At 45.3% G+C, this 19836-nt stretch overlaps 1 protein-coding gene across 32 annotated transcripts; it reads right to left on the bottom strand.

Annotated features, from left to right (window-relative positions):
• Positions 1-1464: 1464 nt before the first annotated feature.
• On the bottom strand, positions 1465-16918 carry ZP1 (zona pellucida glycoprotein 1). Of its 32 annotated transcripts, none has more exons than XM_087881481.1 (14): positions 16679-16918; positions 14606-14724; positions 12198-13790; positions 11820-11873; positions 7895-11657; positions 6926-7069; positions 5953-6137; positions 5752-5849; positions 5173-5300; positions 4893-5082; positions 4438-4588; positions 3743-3827; positions 2162-2278; positions 1465-1603 (listed from the first exon to the last, which is right to left on the bottom strand). In XM_087881481.1, exons 1-14 carry the CDS (start codon positions 16863-16865, stop codon positions 1482-1484), a joined length of 6936 nt encoding a protein of 2311 aa, XP_087737607.1. In that variant the 5' UTR covers positions 16866-16918; the 3' UTR covers positions 1465-1481. The 32 variants fall into 32 exon arrangements, with proteins under 32 accessions (XP_087737607.1, XP_087737604.1, XP_087737597.1 ...); XM_087881478.1 differs by having other exon boundaries at positions 7895-11765; XM_087881471.1 differs by having other exon boundaries at positions 7895-11171; positions 11226-11279; positions 11388-13790.
• Positions 16919-19836: the final 2918 nt, after the last annotated feature.

The following is a 19836-nucleotide window of genomic DNA, read 5'->3' on the forward strand; positions in this document are numbered from 1 at the left end:
GTTCTGTTGTTTTTTGTTTTGCTCCTGATTTTGGAAAATGAGAATGCGTATCTTTAAAGGAAACCCAGATTTCAGCAACTAGGTAACAATTCAGCGAGCTCATCCTTTCCATTAAAATATGAGATTAGGCAAAGAGAGGAATTGGATTTGACCTTGGTCATATCCAAAAGACTGAGGAGGGGAGGATGCAGTCTCAATTTTGTTTGATCCCCCCCACTACAATTTTTCCCTCCTTTCACTACTTATTCAGTACAAAGCCAGCTGGGTGACCTTGGTCCAGTTCCTCTCTCTCTCAACCCTAGGAAGTAGGCAAGGACAAACCACTTTTGAAAAACCTTGCCAAGAAAACAGCTAGGAGTCAAAAATTGTCTCTATGGCAAAAAAGAGAGAGATGACTTTATAAAGTGGTATGCAGTTACCATTATATTGAGGTAGATTAAAAGTGGCCTACAGTATCAATTTCTCATCAACTTGAACCCCAATGAAATCCTAGTTTTATTCTTGCAGGTAGGGTATGCACCCAAATTCATTCTCTAGGACAAAACCCTGCCTGTAGGTTTTTGTCATTTTAAAAACATTAGGCTAGCCTATATTTTTGCATTGATATTTTTTTATTCTGTATCAGAAAACAAAAATGTAATGGTGTAGACAAAGGGGGTTTCCAACAATTAAGGCCCATCTCTGCTGCAAGTCATGAATATAGTAATTGGAGCTGAAATAAGTTCCAAATAAAACGTTAAGTATCCCCATGCAACATCAATGGCAGCAAAGATAGGGCAAACTCTGGTTTTTCCATCCACTTCTGGTGATGAAGTTCAGAAGGTATTTTGAAAGATATAAAAAATGGGTCAGCTGGAAAACGTGGAAAAGTAAGTATTGTTTTGCTACCAGACATCCCACCCCCCTAAATATGTGTTGCTCCCCTCCTCCCATTGTTGCATTTGTGCAGATCATCTCAGGGCCATGTTTACAAATCTGCAATTCATATAACACATGAATTATTACCAGCAATAACTCATTCCGTCTTTATTTCTCAGAAACTCCTTAATAATTCCTAGAAGCACTTTCTAGAATCTCTCGTTTGCTTCATTTAATATAGCTGGTGCTTTTAATGTCATCCCTCCTCTTGAAGCAATATTGAGGCCCTGGCAATAAGCTTAGAGGACCTCATGCAGGAATCTGTTTGAAATAAGAGACATTCTTTCTCTTTGTACATGCAGTATTTGCGTAAGGGCATAGTTTTTAAAAGGATCCATATGATAAAAAAGGGAGTGAAGCATGAATTTTGATATCAAAAATGGGTTTCTTGCATTCATAATTGTAGCAATGTGAAGATATCTAACATCTACATAAGAACTGAATTATTACTGGAAGTAATCAATGGCAGATTTTCTATCTAGTCAACGAAGAACTGAAATATCAAGAGACACTTTATAAGCTATTGGGTATAGCTTTATTTATATATTTTCTGTATAACAAATTTAGAACTTTGTAATCCTGCTTCTTTTCTTCCAGAGCACTAGCACAGCAATAAATAGGATAATCCCAATGATAGGTAATACCACCAAAAGCACCAGAGTCAGGTCTTCACTGGAGTTCACATCTGTGGATAAGAGAAAACAGTTTGTAACTCACCTATTGTCATCTCACAAAGCAGTTGTCACTTGGCCAAGCTATTGAAAAACATTTTTCTTGCTGTATAATTATTATTCTGTAGGGGCCACAGAAATAGCACTGAATAAAATATAATAATGTCCATATTTCTTATGAAAGCTTCCTTACTTAATCTTTACATAACATATTCTATTATAGAATATACAGTGGCTTGAGATCCAAATTATTAGCAAATTCTATCAGCATTACCCCAGCTTGGGGTAAAAAGAATGAGGGGGAAGAGGAAGTTTACAGCTTGGATTTTTCTGTAATAATAATGCAACAGCTTCAGGACTGTCAGTACATTCTGGAATATTAAAGGCAGTAATTGTCAGCTGGTGCCTATTTACCAATCCACTTATAAATATTCCTATTTAAATGACTATGCATATCAAGCATTCACTTTATACAGGAATGTAGTAATCCGAGATTGGTGTTTTAAGGAAAATATGAAGTATGTTAAATATATTACTTTAATTCCTGGCTCTTTATTATTGTAATTACTTACCATTCTTCCACTCGACTTGTTTCTCATGAATACTTTCTTGAAAAATTACAGCTCCATAAGTGCTTACTAAATCCAAGGATTCTGTCTCATTCTCCTCCTTCAAAAACCGACGGCCTCCTAAGACACAGGACAAGATCTCCAATAAGATACATAGAAATGATAAATTCCCAGCAGATTGCAATTTAATTACTAAAGGGGAAAGTTCTAAAAAAATAATAATAGGGGATTGGTGAAAGAAAAGTTCAAAAGACCACTCTCTCAGCTCAATTCACCTCACAGAGTTATGAGGAAAATAAGAGGAGGAATGGGCATTAGATATGTTTGCTGCCTTGAGTTATTAATAAAAAAACAATAAAGGTAGGATGAAAATATTTTTTAATTATTTACATAATCACTTAAACATATACAAATATTTTTTTAAAAAAGAATCCATGGGATAATCAAGAAATTATAAATTAATAAGCTTAATTTTAATCAGGCAAACTGGTGAAAACACTATTCAATGAAAAAGAATTGAGGCACACAGAGGCATAAGCCCTACTAAAGAAAAATCTGCATGATTTTACAATGCTAAATACTGCTTTACCAATATTTCATTTTTTTAGAATAACCGCCAAGTGAATAAAAATAACCTTGCTCATGTTCAATATTTGGATTTTCTAAAAGCCTGTGGCAAAACTGGTAAGAAAAATACAATTTAGTGGCAATGAGATCAAAGGCTTTGTTCTTTTACATATTGCAAACAGGCAAAACAAAACACAAAACTAATTAGTAATATGTCGAATGGAGACAAACAAGTAGAGTTTCTCAAGAACTTGTTTCAGAACCAGTGCTTTTTAACTTAAACTGCACCTAATCAATGTTGGAAGAGCCCTTAAAACTTTATTTAGTCTAACTTCTTCAATGGAGGAACTGCTAAACATTTTGGACATGTGACTATGTATCTTCTATTTGAAAACCTCCAGTAAAGAGTGATATGTCACATCATGAACACCATCAGGAAATTCTTCTTAATATTTAACCACCTGAATCTATCTCCCTCTGATTCGTGCATTGCCCTCTGCCTGTGGGGTGAAAGAGAACAAGTATACTTCCTCCAGTGTATATCTGAAAACTACTACCATTTCTCCCCTCAGTCTTCTCTTCTGCAGGCAAAATATACTACCTCCTCTAGCTATTTCTCATGGGGCTGTTTGTCAATCCCCTTGCCACCTTATAGTCATCCTATGAACTTGCTCCAATGTATCAATGTCTATTTTATATACTGCAATGTCCAGAGGTGAACACAGCATTCCAATTGGGGTTTGATCAAGGCAGAGTAGAAAGGGACAAGTGCTTCTTATGGTCTTCCTTGCTCATACAAGTTTATGGATAAGCAGTGAGCTAGTCAGGTTTATGGGCAATGCTAAACTATTGAAAATGATTTCAAAAATCCTTCCTTAACCTAGATCATGTTTGATTTCTTCATGCATTCCAAGATATGTTGATGTTAACTATTTTTATATATTATGTGCCTCATGAACACCTAAGTAGAGGGAGAAAAGTCCTTTAAAACTGTGGCAGTGAAGCATTCTAACTTACTTGAAGTCACTGGCATTTGACATGCAACTCTGCAGGAATCATGATCGGAAGGATGGCAAACAGATACGCTGCAGAAGAGGTACACCTAGAAAAGAGATAGCATGAGTCTGTTAACAGAGTAGACCAATTTCAATCTTGCCAGGTCTAATTTTAGTTAATTTCAACTCACACAAGATTATAACTTCTATTAAGATATATCTCCAAAATATGTACTCATTAATGCCTTACTAAAAAAGACATTTTCAGTCTCCTTTATTTACCCAAATAAGCAAGCAATGGGCAGTGCCCTAACAGTTAAGGTATTGTATATTTTATCCATCTCTCTTTAGATATAAGATATACACAGCTTCCATAAGCAGTTTATTAGATACAAGTATTCAGGAAACAAGATTTCTTAAACAGATTTGTAAAAAAAGATGACTACAAATAAATATATTGGTCTCACCTCAAAATGCCCATTAAAAATCCAGGTTAATGCCCTCCAGAGATTTGTTTCAGACCTGCTCCTTAGCAACATGTGTGATCTGTACTAGTATTAAAAACCTGACCACACCATTTTCTTAGGAAAAGTAGTTACTAGATTTTTCCCCTTTATATTCAAGTAGCATACTGTGCACATTGTCCCCTACTCTCTTAGAAGATAATTTAATTGGAAAAACTGAATGCAAAAAGAAGTATTTTGCTTATCATCTTACCAAACCATCTAGCACCATTTGAGGGGCAGAATCCACAAATGTGAAGGTGTAAATGATGAAACGCTGGTAGTGGTTAGGAAAGGGAAGCTCTGATGTAACAGGTCCCATGGGTACCAGCTCGGTTCTGTAGTTGTCTCCTTCAAATGGGCACCTGGGAAGAAGACGCATTAGAAAGGCTATCAAGATGTGGCTCTTTCTCCCAGCCTTGGGATCATGATGTGTTGAAGGCCCAATTATATAATGGTTTCATTTCCGTTTGGATCTACATTTTATTATTCCATCATCATTAATTGGTTTAACCAGATTTTACAGAATTTTCTGTAAGCCACCCAGAGTCACGCTGATTAAAGTGGATGGCTGTATAAACTTGTTTTAAATAAAGTGAGTAAAATATTGCCATTGAAACCACCCAGTGCTATGAGAATTAGCATTTTTCTTTTTTTTTATTTACTTACCCATCTACTAGGATTGGCCACTGTAATTGCTCAAGGGGATTTGAATTTGGAGTAGCCCAGCAGTCATGGAGAACCAGAACTAGGGATGGGTCCAGTCTCTGTAGGATGCGAATCTCTACATGCACAGGCTCTCTCAGGATCTTCACAATAGGATACTGTGTATCTGAGTAGTATGAGGTATAGCTCGAATCTGGGGACAAGAGGCAAAATATGGCTGTATGGTTTTTCAAGGCAAGGAGATGCACAGCTGTCTTGATATCAGACATTAAGGCATATGTACCTGTGGCAATTCGCAGCTCAAGCCGGAGAGGTCCCACTTGGAAAATTGGAGCTGGGCTGGGAGGTGAGAACACTTCAACCTGAAGTGGCAGGAAATCAGTAGCATTGTAGATACAACGAGCATGAAGCCTACATGTACAAGATAGAAGAGACTTTCCTGTAAATCATTTGTTTTGAGTAAAATGTTCAAAATTAATCTTACTTTTAGTAGATAGCTATCTTTTCTAAGGTTTTGAGTTAACAAACCTCGGTTATAACATGATTATTTATGGCAGTCTAAACAAATGTGAATCAAGCTGCGCTTAACTGTTGGATACTTTGAAAAAAAGTGCTATAGAAGATGGACCTTAGTTTACAAATGATGCGCAACCAATCTATGCCAAAAGTGGGGAGCCTTCTACAATTGGACTTCCATTCCCATTCTAATCAGCTAATGTACTCAATAATCTGGAAAAATAACTACATAAATCAAAAGCTAAACTACATAAATCTGTAAAACTTAATTTAGAAGACTAAAAATATCCATATCTTAAAACTAAAGGGAGAACTATCTCATCGGTACATGGCAAATTGAACATACATGAAGGTACTATCTCGTGTAATAGAGCCATCTGGACCTTTTAGGATGTCAAGGCCAGAAACCAGCTGGTTTTCGTATATCAATTTGCCACCAGTCACCTAGAAGGACAACAAACACAGGCATTTTTATATGGTCTAGTAATTAAATCAAAGATCCTTCAAGATCCAGATAGATTAGCACTTGCCTAGACAGCATCCTCACCTGGACAGTTGTGCCACACTGTGTGAGAGGAAAGCGGAAGACCAGGAAAGATTCTGTCTTCCTGACTGGACTGCAACCTGCTTGGGCATAGGAGAGTTTGACACTCTCCAGAATGATCGGATAATCCAGCATATCCCTGGAGATTACCAAAATGAAGTAGCCATCTCGAAGGCACTGAACAGTGACTACAAGACACAAAGTGCAGAGATTACAAGCCAAACAGATCAAGAACACTTGGGGTGGATGGGTGTGTTTGTTTATTTTCAGGAAAAGGCAGAAGTGATAGTTCTCTCGCCCAGTTTTATCAGACTGGGAGCAGAAAATCTATTGCTCAGCTGCTTTGATGCTTCTCACATTAAAATTAAAGTGTATCTAGAATAAGCTTCACCAATATGAATCAATGTATAATCTGCAAAGGGCCCAGTGAATAATTTCTAGAGTTATTGACCATGTTGGAGGAAAACTTGGAAAGTTGTCCCGATGAACAGCTTGATGTTCCACTATAGTTTGGTGCAGCAGTTAAGGTGCTGGCCTAGAAACAGAAGATAGTGAATTCTAGTCCTGCTTTAGGCATGAAAAACCAGCTGGATAATGTCTCAGCCTAACTCACCTTACAGAGTTGTTGTTATTGTGATAGGAGAAAGGAGTACGAATAAGTTTGCCACTTGGAGTTGTATATGGAAAAAAAGGAGGGATAAAAAAAATCGAACAAAAAATCCTAAACAATATGGAAAACCTTAAAACTGAAATTCGCACAAGGTCTGACTATTGCATATAAACCCTCTTTTTATGAAAATGATCTTATTTGATAAAATGCTGAAAAGAATGTGGATAAGAAAAAAAAACTGTCTCAGCAGTGTTCCTAGTTATTGGCTGAGAGCAAGCAAGACATTTTACTTTCAAAGTACAGCAATGGCTCAGCAATGGCTGGACCCTAGGCTCAGCATTAAGTATTTTTTTTTTTACTTTTTACCTGTGTTGCCATAGTAGCATGGAGTCACCTGATCACTAGCATCATAACAGCATCCAGTCTGATGACAAGCTGTTGGTCCTTGTACATCTGCACAGGGTATTCTCCCAGAAGAAACTTGGCATTGCTGCTGAGTTAGAGGACGACCTGGAAGTAAGAGAAATTACATTGTTTAGAAAATAGAAAAATTAGCCCTTAATGATTAGATGCATGTATCATAATAAACCATAATGTTTTTGTCTGGTTTGAGCTTAGCATCACAAACTCTTGTGATTCAAGGAACAAAGGGAGAAGGGCAGAAATACACAAGAAACTGAAAACTGGAAGGGCTTTATACCTAAATATAAAGACAACTAGACCTCACATGTGACCTGTTAGGTCATTTCAGAGATATTTCCTTACTGGATTCCTCAATGCCTTCAAAAATAGAAGAGTTTCCAATGGACATCAAGAATTCTTAAAGTATCTCCATGGAAAGTGTACTGGTGAACTGTATAGGAGTCAAACATCAGGAGCTGACATATGAAATGTTTCATGATGTTTTGTATTAAGTCATAAAATACTTCGATAATTTTTATGTCCTAAATTGTTTTATAAAACCTGCCAGATTTCAATTTGACAGGTGTCATGGGTCCCAGATTTTGAATGCATTCTACAAGTTAGCCCATTTGAGGTAATTTGGTTGAAAACATTTTGGCCTATGAGGCACCGTTTCACCCAGTTAAAGGTAACAGACACACAGTATTTAGTAGTATATAAATAAGAAAAAGCAGAACTACAAAAGCAATATAGAGCAAGAATGCCTATATATCCATTTCTTTCTCACCATATGATAAGATCTGCACGTTCAAAAATTAAAAACATAAAGCGAGAAACCAAAGTTACATTTATTGAGTGATCATATATACTCCATATTGTACATGTATGAAACTGGCAATAACAAAAATTTAAGTATTAAGAAAATCCACATACCTAGGCTAGACTGGATGACCATAGGATGCACATGCCCAGGAAAGGGCTCACCAGGACGAAAATGGTCAGGCTGAAGTGGAAGAAGCTGGCCAGGTTGCGATTCGCCTGGATACACCAGGCCTGGCTGAAACTGCCCTGGACGCACTAAGCCAGGTTGTGACACAACTGGATGCACTAGACCAGTCTGGAGTGGGTGCACATGTCCGGGCTGAACTGGGTGCACGAAGCCAGGCTGGGACTCACCTAGGAGCACCTGTCCTGGCTGGAAGGGACGCACTAGGCCTGGCTGGGACTCTCCTGGGCGAACCTGTCCTGGATAGATGGGAGGCACTAGGGCAGGCTGAGACTCTCCTGGGCGAACCTGGCCTGGCTGGATGGGAGGCACTAGGCCGGGCTGAGCCTCTCCTGGGCGAACCTGGCCTGGCTTGATGGGAGGCACTAGGCCGGGCTGAGCCTCTCCTGGGCGAACCTGTCCTGGCTGGATGGGAGGCACTAGGCCGGGCTGAGCCTCTCCTGGGCGAACCTGGCCTGGCTTGATGGGACGCACTAGGCCGGGCTGAGACTCTCCTGGGCGAACCTGGCCGGGATGGATGGGGTGCACTAGGCTGGGCTGAGACTCTCCTGGGCGAACCTGTCCTGGCTGGATGGGGCGCACTAGGCCGGGCTGAGACTCTCCTGGGCGAACCTGTCCTGGCTGGATGGGAGGCACTAGGCCGGGCTGAGACTCTCCTGGGCGAACCTGTCCTGGCTGGATGGGAGGCACTAGGCCGGGCTGAGACTCTCCTGGGCGAACCTGTCCTGGCTGGATGGGAGGCACTAGGCCGGGCTGAGACTCTCCTGGGCGAACCTGTCCTGGCTGGATGGGAGGCACTAGGCCGGGCTGAGACTCTCCTGGGCGAACCTGGCCTGGCTTGATGGGGCGCACTAGGCCGGGCTGAGACTCTCCTGGGTGAACCTGGCCTTGATGGATGGGGCGCACTAGGCTGGGCTGAGACTCTCCTGGGCGAACCTGGCCTGGCTGGATGGGAGGCACTAGGCCGGGCTGAGCCTCTCCTGGGCGAACCTGGCCTGGCTTGATGGGGCGCACTAGGCCGGGCTGAGACTCTCCTGGGCGAACCTGTCCTGGCTGGATGGGGCGCACTAGGCTGGGCTGAGACTCTCCTGGGCGAACCTGTCCTGGCTGGATGGGAGGGACTAGGGCGGGCTGAGACTCTCCTGGGCGAACCTGGCCTGGCTGGATGGGAGGCACTAGGCCGGGCTGAGACTCTCCTGGGCGAACCTGGCCTGGATGGATGGGGCGCACTAGGCTGGGCTGAGCCTCTCCTGGGCGAACCTGTCCTGGCTGGATGGGAGGCACTAGGCCGGGCTGAGACTCTCCTGGGCGAACCTGTCCTGGCTGGATGGGAGGCACTAGGCCGGGCTGAGACTCTCCTGGGCGAACCTGTCCTGGCTGGATGGGAGGCACTAGGCCGGGCTGAGACTCTCCTGGGCGAACCTGGCCTGGATAGATAGGAGGCACTAGGCCGGGCTGAGACTCTCCTGGGCGAACCTGTCCTGGCTGGATGGGAGGCACTAGGCCGGGCTGAGCCTCTCCTGGGCGAACCTGGCCTGGATAGATAGGAGGCACTAGGCCGGGCTGAGACTCTCCTGGGCGAACCTGGCCTGGCTGGATGGGAGGCACTAGGCCGGGCTGAGCCTCTCCTGGGCGAACCTGGCCTGGCTTGATGGGGCGCACTAGGCCGGGCTGAGACTCTCCTGGGCGAACCTGTCCTGGATGGATGGGGCGCACTAGGCTGGGCTGAGACTCTCCCGGGCGAACCTGTCCTGGCTGGATGGGAGGCACTAGGCCGGGCTGAGACTCTCCTGGGCGAACCTGTCCTGGCTGGATGGGAGGCACTAGGCCGGGCTGAGACTCTCCTGGGCGAACCTGTCCTGGATGGATGGGAGGCACTAGGCCGGGCTGAGACTCTCCTGGGCGAACCTGGCCTGGATGGATGGGAGGCACTAGGCCGGGCTGAGACTCTCCTGGGCGAACCTGTCCTGGATGGATGGGAGGCACTAGGCCGGGCTGAGACTCTCCTGGGCGAACCTGGCCTGGATGGATGGGGCGTACTAGGCCGGGCTGAGCCTCTCCTGGGCGAACCTGTCCTGGCTGGATGGGAGGCACTAGGCCGGGTTGGGACTGTCCAGGGCGAACCTGTCCTGGCTGGATGGGAGGCACTAGGCCGGGCTGAGACTCTCCTGGGGGAACCTGTCCTGGCTGGATGGGAGGCACTAGGCCGGGCTGAGACTCTCCTGGGCGAACCTGTCCTGGATGGATGGGAGGCACTAGGCCGGGCTGAGACTCTCCTGGGCGAACCTGTCCTGGCTGGATGGGAGGCACTAGGCCGGGTTGGGACTGTCCTGGGCGAACCTGTCCTGGCTGGATGGGAGGCACTAGGCCGGGCTGAGACTCTCCTGGGCGAACCTGGCCTGGATGGATGGGGCGTACTAGGCCGGGCTGAGCCTCTCCTGGGCGAACCTGTCCTGGCTGGATGGGAGGCACTAGGCCGGGTTGGGACTGTCCTGGGCGAACCTGTCCTGGATGGATGGGAGGCACTAGGCCGGGCTGAGACTCTCCTGGGCGAACCTGGCCTGGATGGATGGGGCGTACTAGGCCGGGCTGAGCCTCTCCTGGGCGAACCTGTCCTGGCTGGATGGGAGGCACTAGGCCGGGCTGAGACTCTCCTGGGCGAACCTGTCCTGGATGGATGGGAGGCACTAGGCCGGGCTGAGACTCTCCTGGGCGAACCTGGCCTGGATGGATGGGAGGCACTAGGCCGGGCTGAGACTCTCCTGGGCGAACCTGTCCTGGATGGATGGGAGGCACTAGGCCGGGCTGAGACTCTCCTGGGCGAACCTGGCCTGGATGGATGGGGCGTACTAGGCCGGGCTGAGCCTCTCCTGGGCGAACCTGTCCTGGCTGGATGGGAGGCACTAGGCCGGGTTGGGACTGTCCAGGGCGAACCTGTCCTGGCTGGATGGGAGGCACTAGGCCGGGCTGAGACTCTCCTGGGGGAACCTGTCCTGGCTGGATGGGAGGCACTAGGCCGGGCTGAGACTCTCCTGGGCGAACCTGTCCTGGATGGATGGGAGGCACTAGGCCGGGCTGAGACTCTCCTGGGCGAACCTGTCCTGGCTGGATGGGAGGCACTAGGCCGGGTTGGGACTGTCCTGGGCGAACCTGTCCTGGCTGGATGGGAGGCACTAGGCCGGGCTGAGACTCTCCTGGGCGAACCTGGCCTGGCTTGATGGGGCGCACTAGGCCGGGCTGAGACTGTCCTGGGCGAACCTGTCCTGGCTGGATGGGAGGCACTAGGCCGGGCTGAGACTCTCCTGGGCGAACCTGGCCTGGATGGATGGGGCGTACTAGGCCGGGCTGAGCCTCTCCTGGGCGAACCTGTCCTGGCTGGATGGGAGGCACTAGGCCGGGTTGGGACTGTCCTGGGCGAACCTGTCCTGGATGGATGGGAGGCACTAGGCCGGGCTGAGACTCTCCTGGGCGAACCTGGCCTGGATGGATGGGGCGTACTAGGCCGGGCTGAGCCTCTCCTGGGCGAACCTGGCCTGGCTGGATGGGAGGCACTAGGCCGGGTTGGGACTGTCCTGGGCGAACCTGTCCTGGATGGATGGGAGGCACTATGCCGGGCTGAGACTCTCCTGGGCGAACCTGTCCTGGATGGATGGGAGGCACTAGGCGGGGCTGAGACTCTCCTGGGCGAACCTGGCCTGGCTTGATGGGGCGCACTAGGCCGGGCTGAGACCCTCCTGGGCGAACCTGGCCTGGATGGATGGGGCGTACTAGGCCGGGCTGAGACTCTCCTGGGCGAACCTGTCCTGGCTGGATGGGAGGCACTACTCCGGGTTGGGACTGTCCTGGGCGAACCTGTCCTGGCTGGATGGGAGGCACTAGGCCGGGCTGAGACTCTCCTGGGCGAACCTGTCCTGGATGGATGGGAGGCACTAGGCCGGGCTGAGACTCTCCTGGGCGAACCTGTCCTGGATGGATGGGAGGCACTAGGCCGGGCTGAGACTCTCCTGGGCGAACCTGTCCTGGATGGATGGGAGGCACTAGGCCGGGCTGAGACTCTCCTGGGCGAACCTGTCCTGGATGGATGGGAGGCACTAGGCCGGGCTGAGACTCTCCTGGGCGAACCTGGCCTGGCTGGATGGGGCGTACTAGGCCGGGTTGGGACTGTCCTGGGCGAACCTGTCCTGGCTGGATGGGACGCACTAGGCCAGGTTGTGACTGTCCTGGGCGAACCTGTCCTGGATAGATGGGAGGCACTAGGCCTGGCTGGGACTCTCCTGGGCGAACTTGTCCTGGATAGATGGGAGGCACTAGGCCTGGCTGAGACTCTCCTGGGCGAACCTGTCCTGGATAGATGGGAGGCACTAGGCCTGGCTGGGACTCTCCTGGGCGAACCTGTCCTGGATAGATGGGAGGCACTAGGCCTGGCTGGGACTCTCCTGGGCGAACCTGTCCTGGATAGATGGGAGGCACTAGGCCTGGCTGAGACTCTCCTGGGCGAACCTGTCCTGGATAGATGGGAGGCACTAGGCCTGGCTGGGACTCTCCTGGGCGAACCTGTCCTGGATAGATGGGAGGCACTAGGCCTGGCTGGGACTCTCCTGGGCGAACCTGTCCTGGCTGGATGGGAGGCACTAGGCCGGGTTGGGACTGTCCTGGGCGAACCTGTCCTGGATGGATGGGAGGCACTATGCCGGGCTGAGACTCTCCTGGGCGAACCTGTCCTGGATGGATGGGAGGCACTAGGCGGGGCTGAGACTCTCCTGGGCGAACCTGGCCTGGCTTGATGGGGCGCAGTAGGCCGGGCTGAGACCCTCCTGGGCGAACCTGTCCTGGATGGATGGGGCGTACTAGGCCGGGCTGAGACTCTCCTGGGCGAACCTGTCCTGGCTGGATGGGAGGCACTAGGCCGGGTTGGGACTGTCCTGGGCGAACCTGTCCTGGCTGGATGGGAGGCACTAGGCCGGGCTGAGACTCTCCTGGGCGAACCTGTCCTGGATGGATGGGAGGCACTAGGCCGGGCTGAGACTCTCCTGGGCGAACCTGTCCTGGATGGATGGGAGGCACTAGGCCGGGCTGAGACTCTCCTGGGCGAACCTGGCCTGGCTGGATGGGGCGTACTAGGCCGGGTTGGGACTGTCCTGGGCGAACCTGTCCTGGCTGGATGGGACGCACTAGGCCAGGTTGTGACTCTCCTGGGCGAACCTGTCCTGGATAGATGGGAGGCACTAGGCCTGGCTGGGACTCTCCTGGGCGAACCTGTCCTGGATAGATGGGAGGCACTAGGCCTGGCTGAGACTCTCCTGGGCGAACCTGTCCTGGATAGATGGGAGGCACTAGGCCTGGCTGGGACTCTCCTGGGCGAACCTGTCCTGGATAGATGGGAGGCACTAGGCCTGGCTGGGACTCTCCTGGGCGAACCTGTCCTGGATAGATGGGAGGCACTAGGCCTGGCTGGGACTCTCCTGGGCGCAACTGTCCTGGATGGATGGGGCGCACGAGACTAGGCTGAGACTCTCCTGGGGGCACCTGTCCTGGGTATACTTGGCCAGGCAGGAGTGGGAGAAGTTGACCAGTGTGAGATTGCCCTGGACGCAGTTGACTGGGCTGGTGTGGGAGAAGACCACCAGGCTGGGACTGCCCAGGGTGCACCTGAGCTAGGTGAGACCCTACTGTGTGCACTAGAACAGGTTGAGGCTGGTTCACATGGCGCATGTTGTTCTCTGGGGTTTTGACATTGGGGCAGATCATGTTGATGTCATGAGCAGCTACTGTTCGGTTGTTTGTTAGTTCCTCTAAATGGACTTTCAACTGATGTATGCCATCCTAGAAAAACGTTAATCCAAAATGTTACAATATAAGCTTTTAGTAGATAGAGTCAGAGAGAGAGAGATATATATATGCTTTGTATGTATGTGAATAAATATATATTATGGGTCCTTAAGTTTTATCTAAATCTTTTTTTACATTAATTGCTATGCTTCAGAAAATATTTTAACAGTAAAATTGGCAAGGACCTCTCCCATCTTTTAGGATTAGGATTTCCAAATCACGGTAGTTTGTAAGTATGGAATTTCCCTTCCATTTTTTTTTTAACAGAACTTGTTCGTCTTTGTAATATGTGAATAAAGGGAGCCTGTAGGTGACCTGTAAGCCCTATAGGGTAGGGCAGACTAAGAAACTACTTCTACGTAGGGCTAAAAATACAACACTGTAGTAACAGAATTCCCCACTTTACCGTGATGTTAATTAGGGAGGGGGTTGTCTGATATGTTTTCTCCCTTTAGTTTCTTAGAAAGGACTCAAGCCCTGCTTGTCTGTTTAGTTTGGTAGCAACTCTAGCTTCTGTGCTTCAAAAACCATTCCCTGTGCTTTTTGCATTGCCCTTGAATTTGCTGGGGGGGGGGGAATGCAGGTGTCTACATAAATTATATTTCTGCCTTTCCCAGCCTGGGGCCTTGCTGACATTTGGGGCGGCAATTCTTATTTCTAGCCAACATTGTTTTCGGTTGTTGCAAATTTAAGCCTAAAATATCTGATGGGAAGATTGGGAAAAACTCTTCTAAGTAGAAATTCTGAAATACAATACATATGTCTACAGCTCCCCTCCCCCCACCCAGCATTTTCCAGCGAAGCCTCACCTTCTTTATTACACCGCAACCACCATAGCCAGCAAAGAAGGCAACTGTCCTATTATCTGACATGATCAAGTGACGACAGATGGGACAATTGGCAACTTCAAAGATTTTCCCAGATTCATCTGTTGACAAAAATTAAATCATTAACTACCAAAGGCTATTTATCCAAAAAGATTCCAAAGGCAGTAGCACTAATAGGCTCTGCAAATATGTGTTCTTTGGATTACTTACATGGTCTTCATAACAACACCCCACCATTACTGAAGAGATATAAAAGCTAGAAGCAGATTTGAGCCAGGCTAAGATTCGATATTGGGATAAAACTCAAATATTAGAAATCCAAATCTTTGGTCAGGACAGAAGTGTCTCTTCCGTGCCAAGGTGCTGAGATGACAAACGGTATTTGACGTAGGTACAGAATTGTAAAAGGGCAAACTGACCCTAAACAGATACATCCTGTTGTTTAATGTTTATTACACCTCAAATGTCATGTATATCCTAGAGAAGAAATACTGCTTCCCTTACTGTCCTCTTTACTGCTCTTGAGGCGCCTTTGAGCCCCTTATCTCCTCTTTTATTATGTCTTGAGCTCCGGAGCTGAGAACCTGAGCCTGTGGGAAAGGGACTGTTATGTCTTTCTTAGAGATAGATTAAAGGGTGAAATGTCTCACTCTTCGTAATAACTTTGCCTTTATACTGTATAAATATCTGGCCGAAAGCAGCCATCATTGTTCAGACCCTTTTCTTGTCTTTGGACTGTTTAAACCGTGCACAATAAACTTTTTCCTGCAACAGATTAAAGAATTTAATTTCTGTAATTTGTATTTGTCATAGATTCCATAATTCTTTTGAGCTTCCTCTACAGTACAGTTAAACAAAAACTAACTTTGTACTACAATTTGCAGAATTCTCTCCAATAACCATACCGGCTAGAGAATTCTGGGTGTTGAAGTTACCTCCCAGAAAGAGGAGGCTACAATAGTCACAAATTAGTTTGTTTGGTCCTATGGCTAATTCCAGCCATGATGATTTGTAAATCATACTGTAGTTCATTGTAGGGACTGACCAATTATAGTTTATTTATTAAACCTCATTTAGATAACCCAAGTTTACAATATGTGAATCAAGGCATAGGCTCTGAGCTGACATTCTTATAGGAGAGGTTTATCTGAAAACAAATTCTACAAGAATTGGATGCTAGATTAAAATATATCCAGAAAGAAACTACAGAAACTTTAGCAAGTAATAGCAAGCAGCTTCATTTTAAAAGCCAAGACTTGTGAATAGCTTTCCTGGCTTTGCATTTCTAAACCTCCAATTTCACTCCCCAAGGATTGTGGAATTATTTCTTACACACTCCTACAAGTTGCTAATCTTTCCTAGTGCTCTAATTTCCTTGTAAGATTTCCTGTCCCTATTAAATATTTTACACCAGATTATCTAGCCAAAACTATGTTAGAAGGAAGCTGCTTGTGAACCATGGATTGCCAATAGCTCGTTTTCCCCCTTGCTCTTTTCACTATAATTTCATGCTAATTGCCCTACAAATTCACTAATTGTAGGGCAATTAGCATGTCACATAAGACCCAGAGCAATGTGGGTTTAAATCCCTCTAACCACAATACTCTTTGGTGACCCTGGCCAATAAATAACTGAGAATAAAATATGGGAGGTGAAAGAAGGCTTAAGGTGATGCTTTTTAATAAAGTTTGTTAGTTGGAAAAAGTGTTGCCAGGCTCCTTCTGATTGCTGGCTTCTTTAGATCAACATGTCTCTCCCTCCTAGAATGCCAGCAGAAGTTGTTAGGAAAGCCTACATCTATTCTAACTTGTAGAAATGGCAATTATATATTCTGAATCAACTTAATATCAACTCTTCACTCACAGGAAGAAAATTGTCTAACTTCCTTTTGCTCAGTAATAGAGAGCATATAGAAGTAGCCACCACACTCACCCTAAAAAGGATTACTATGTGTTGTAAGCATAAAGTCCCCTAACAGCCCCAAGTGTCCTCTTGTTACAAAACATGTTACAACTCCAATTTAGTATTTTGCAGGAAAACAGACTATTTCCTTACCCACAACTTTAAAGCGGACCTCTTGGCCATGACGGGGGTAGACAAGCAATTGCAAACCATGGTCTCTGCAGTTATAGCGATACTGAATGGCTTCTGTGCTAGCTTTCCAGAAGTCTGCTTGCCCGTGACATAACCCAAGAATCACCAGGATTATTAAACCTAGAGAGCCACTACAACCCCACCACATGGTTGTAGTGGCCAAATTAACAAATGCTGCACCAACAAGCTGCTACTGCTGGTAAAAACAGAAGGGCGGAAGAACTGGAACTATAAAAGAGCAAGGGGGGAGGTGGATTGGCTGAAATGAAAATTCACCCAGCAGTGTCTGCACCTGGGGATCTGCAGAGGCCAAATGAGGGACAGGTCAAAAGAACAAAACTCAACCAAAAGAGAAACATATATAGTATTCATCCAACAGGCACTTCCCTGCCACTTTTTTCTCTCATCCTTTCTTGGACTGGGCTGTAAAAATAATTCACTTTAGGAATTATTGCTGATTAGAGAATGAGGCAATCCCACATATACTAACTTGGAAGCCAGTTCCACTAAATTCGGTAGAACTAAGTTTTGCATGGATTTTAGTAGCAAATGTTCTGTCTCAGTTCTTTACATTTTTCCCCCTATGCTGTCTCCTTTTCTGAGACTGCATACTTTCGTTTTCTTTGAAGTTTTTAGGGCAAACAGAAATTTAGCAAGATAAGATTGGAATAGCTTCTCCAGTTGAATTTCATCCTGTTACACAGTGCAGCTGTTTAAGAAAAAAATACACTCTGCAGGGAAACTAGATCTACCAGAAATTTGTTATGAAGGGTGCAGGTTTAATTATTTTTATGGTGTATATAGGTTTTTTAAATTAAATTTTAAATTAAATTTTAAATTAAATTTTAAATTAAACAGCAGCCCGCAATATTATAATGTACAATTTCAAAGTACTCTACACCATGCTTCTTGCCACCCATAGCTTTCCATTTTTTTTCATCTTGACACTAATCTAGTCTTGATTAGGCAGTTTTAGGTTTCATCCCTGAGTTTTTCTTTTTCCTTGAATCTCTTTTTGTCTTTCTGCAAACTTTACAGTAACCCATTCTACTCATACCTCCCTTTTGTGATAAACTGAGCCCAAAGATTGGCAGATGAAAACATTATTAGCTTGGAAATGAAATAAGTGTTTCAACCTCTATTTTCTGACTGGTAGGACATTGTTTATTGTATTCTTTCCATTATATTCATGGATTTTATAATCTGTACCATTTGGGCATATGGTTAAGTTACTTACTAATTTATATTGCTTTTCTCTGCCTTATACTAAGTTGCATTAACTTTAATGTTAAAGTTAATTCCAGTCTGTCTCTACACACGTCTATACCAATAAAACACCACTGACGTAAATGATTGTAATTTTTCCATTTAATATGTTTGGTATATTTGTTCCAGTCATGATTTGGGCTGCAAGAATGCAGGTGACCACTAGATGGTCCAAAGATATGTGTCTAAAAGCCTAAATGCTAATAAACACAGTCATAATTACTATCAGAGTTTCTAAAGTTCTTAAAGAACAGAGGATCCAAACTTTGGAGAAGATGGGCAAAAAAATTAATGTTGAAAAACTAAAAATTATCATCTTTTCTGGAGGAGATTTTCAAGTGCAATAAAAAAAGACACAGATTCACAGCATGAGAGTTACACATATTTCCCATGATCCCTGAATTTATTATCACAATGTTCTCATTTCACCGCATGTCCACTCACACATATTTGGATTGTTAAAATTGTTTTTCTGCAATGTGAGGTTATGAGGGACGAATCTTTCATTTTAATATTGCTCCTAGGAACCTCCAACCATCATTATCTTTAATTCTGCTTCTTCTCAAATAATGTTACCACTAAAATCTGGTGAACCTTCACATGTCTGTTAGTTATATCATACTTCTACTCCCAAATGAGGAGATCAACCATGACTGCTCTTTAGAAGGCCAAATCCTGAAGATGAAACTCAAATACATTGGCTACCTAATGAGAAGGAAGGTCTCACTGGAGAAGAGCCTAATGCTGGGAAAGACTGAGGGTAAAAGAAGAAGGGGACGACAGAGAATGAGATGGCTGGATGGAGTCACTGAAGCAGTAGACGTGAGCTTAAATGGACTCCAGAGGATGATAGAGGACAGGAAGGCCTGGAGGAACATTGTTCATGGGGTCGTGATGGGTCGCACACGACTTCGCAATTATCAACAACTCCCAAATGCCTTGCAAGGAAGTGAGTCTGTTAAACCAATGTGGGAATGGATCTTGCTTCTTTACCAGTAAAACAAATTTGTTTAGCTCTGGAATTTATATAAAAAAGTGAGAGCTGCTACAAACATGCTGGAATCAGATAATATTTTTTTCCAGTGAAAAATTGTATCACTGTTCAAAGATATACTCTTTCTTAAAGATGGAGGGACCAGCAATAAAGTTCTAACTTCAATTACAAAGATGTTTGCTAGCCAGCAAGGCAGAGGTAGGTTTTTATAATGCATTTATCCTCTCCCATTCCCCCAACTCCACCATTCAAGGTAAAACACCATTTTATTTCTCTTCAATATCTTGACATGCACCATGGTTGCAATTTGATTTTGGCAAAATATTTGACAAAGAATTCCATGATATTTTGGATAGCAAAGAGGCTTGCTGCAGGTTAAGTGGATTTGTGTCGGGTTGGAAAACATGTTGAAAGAGTAAAGAAATATCTTCTATTAGTAAAATTACTAATTTTCTTACAGATGTTTTATTACCCAAGTAGGTTACATCACCAGTGCTAGTAGAGAGCAGTGTTTGCATGAGAGAGCACCAAGGACCAGTGTGGGATTCAGCCAGTTCGTACCACTTCAGGAGAACCGGTTGTTAACTTTCTGAGCAGTTTGGCAAAGTGGTTGTTGGAAGAAATCATTAGGGCAGAGAACCAGTTGTTAAATTACTTGAATCCCACCACTGCCAAGGACCCTGCAGAGTAAAGTTAGCTGGTTCTTCAACAGACTGGAAAGAGGAGTGCCATTGCAGTGCCATTGCTGCAAGACTCCATCCTAAATTTTACATTATTCAATGTTTGTTTTTATCAAATATGCAGATGATGGAGTAGTTTCTAAATTCTATAATGGAATGGAAAACTGACCAAAATCAAA

The sequence above is a fragment of the Pantherophis guttatus genome, chromosome 1 (genome assembly GCF_059756535.1).
Source record: "Pantherophis guttatus breed Tessera chromosome 1, ASM5975653v1, whole genome shotgun sequence".
NCBI lineage: Eukaryota > Metazoa > Chordata > Lepidosauria > Squamata > Colubridae > Pantherophis > Pantherophis guttatus.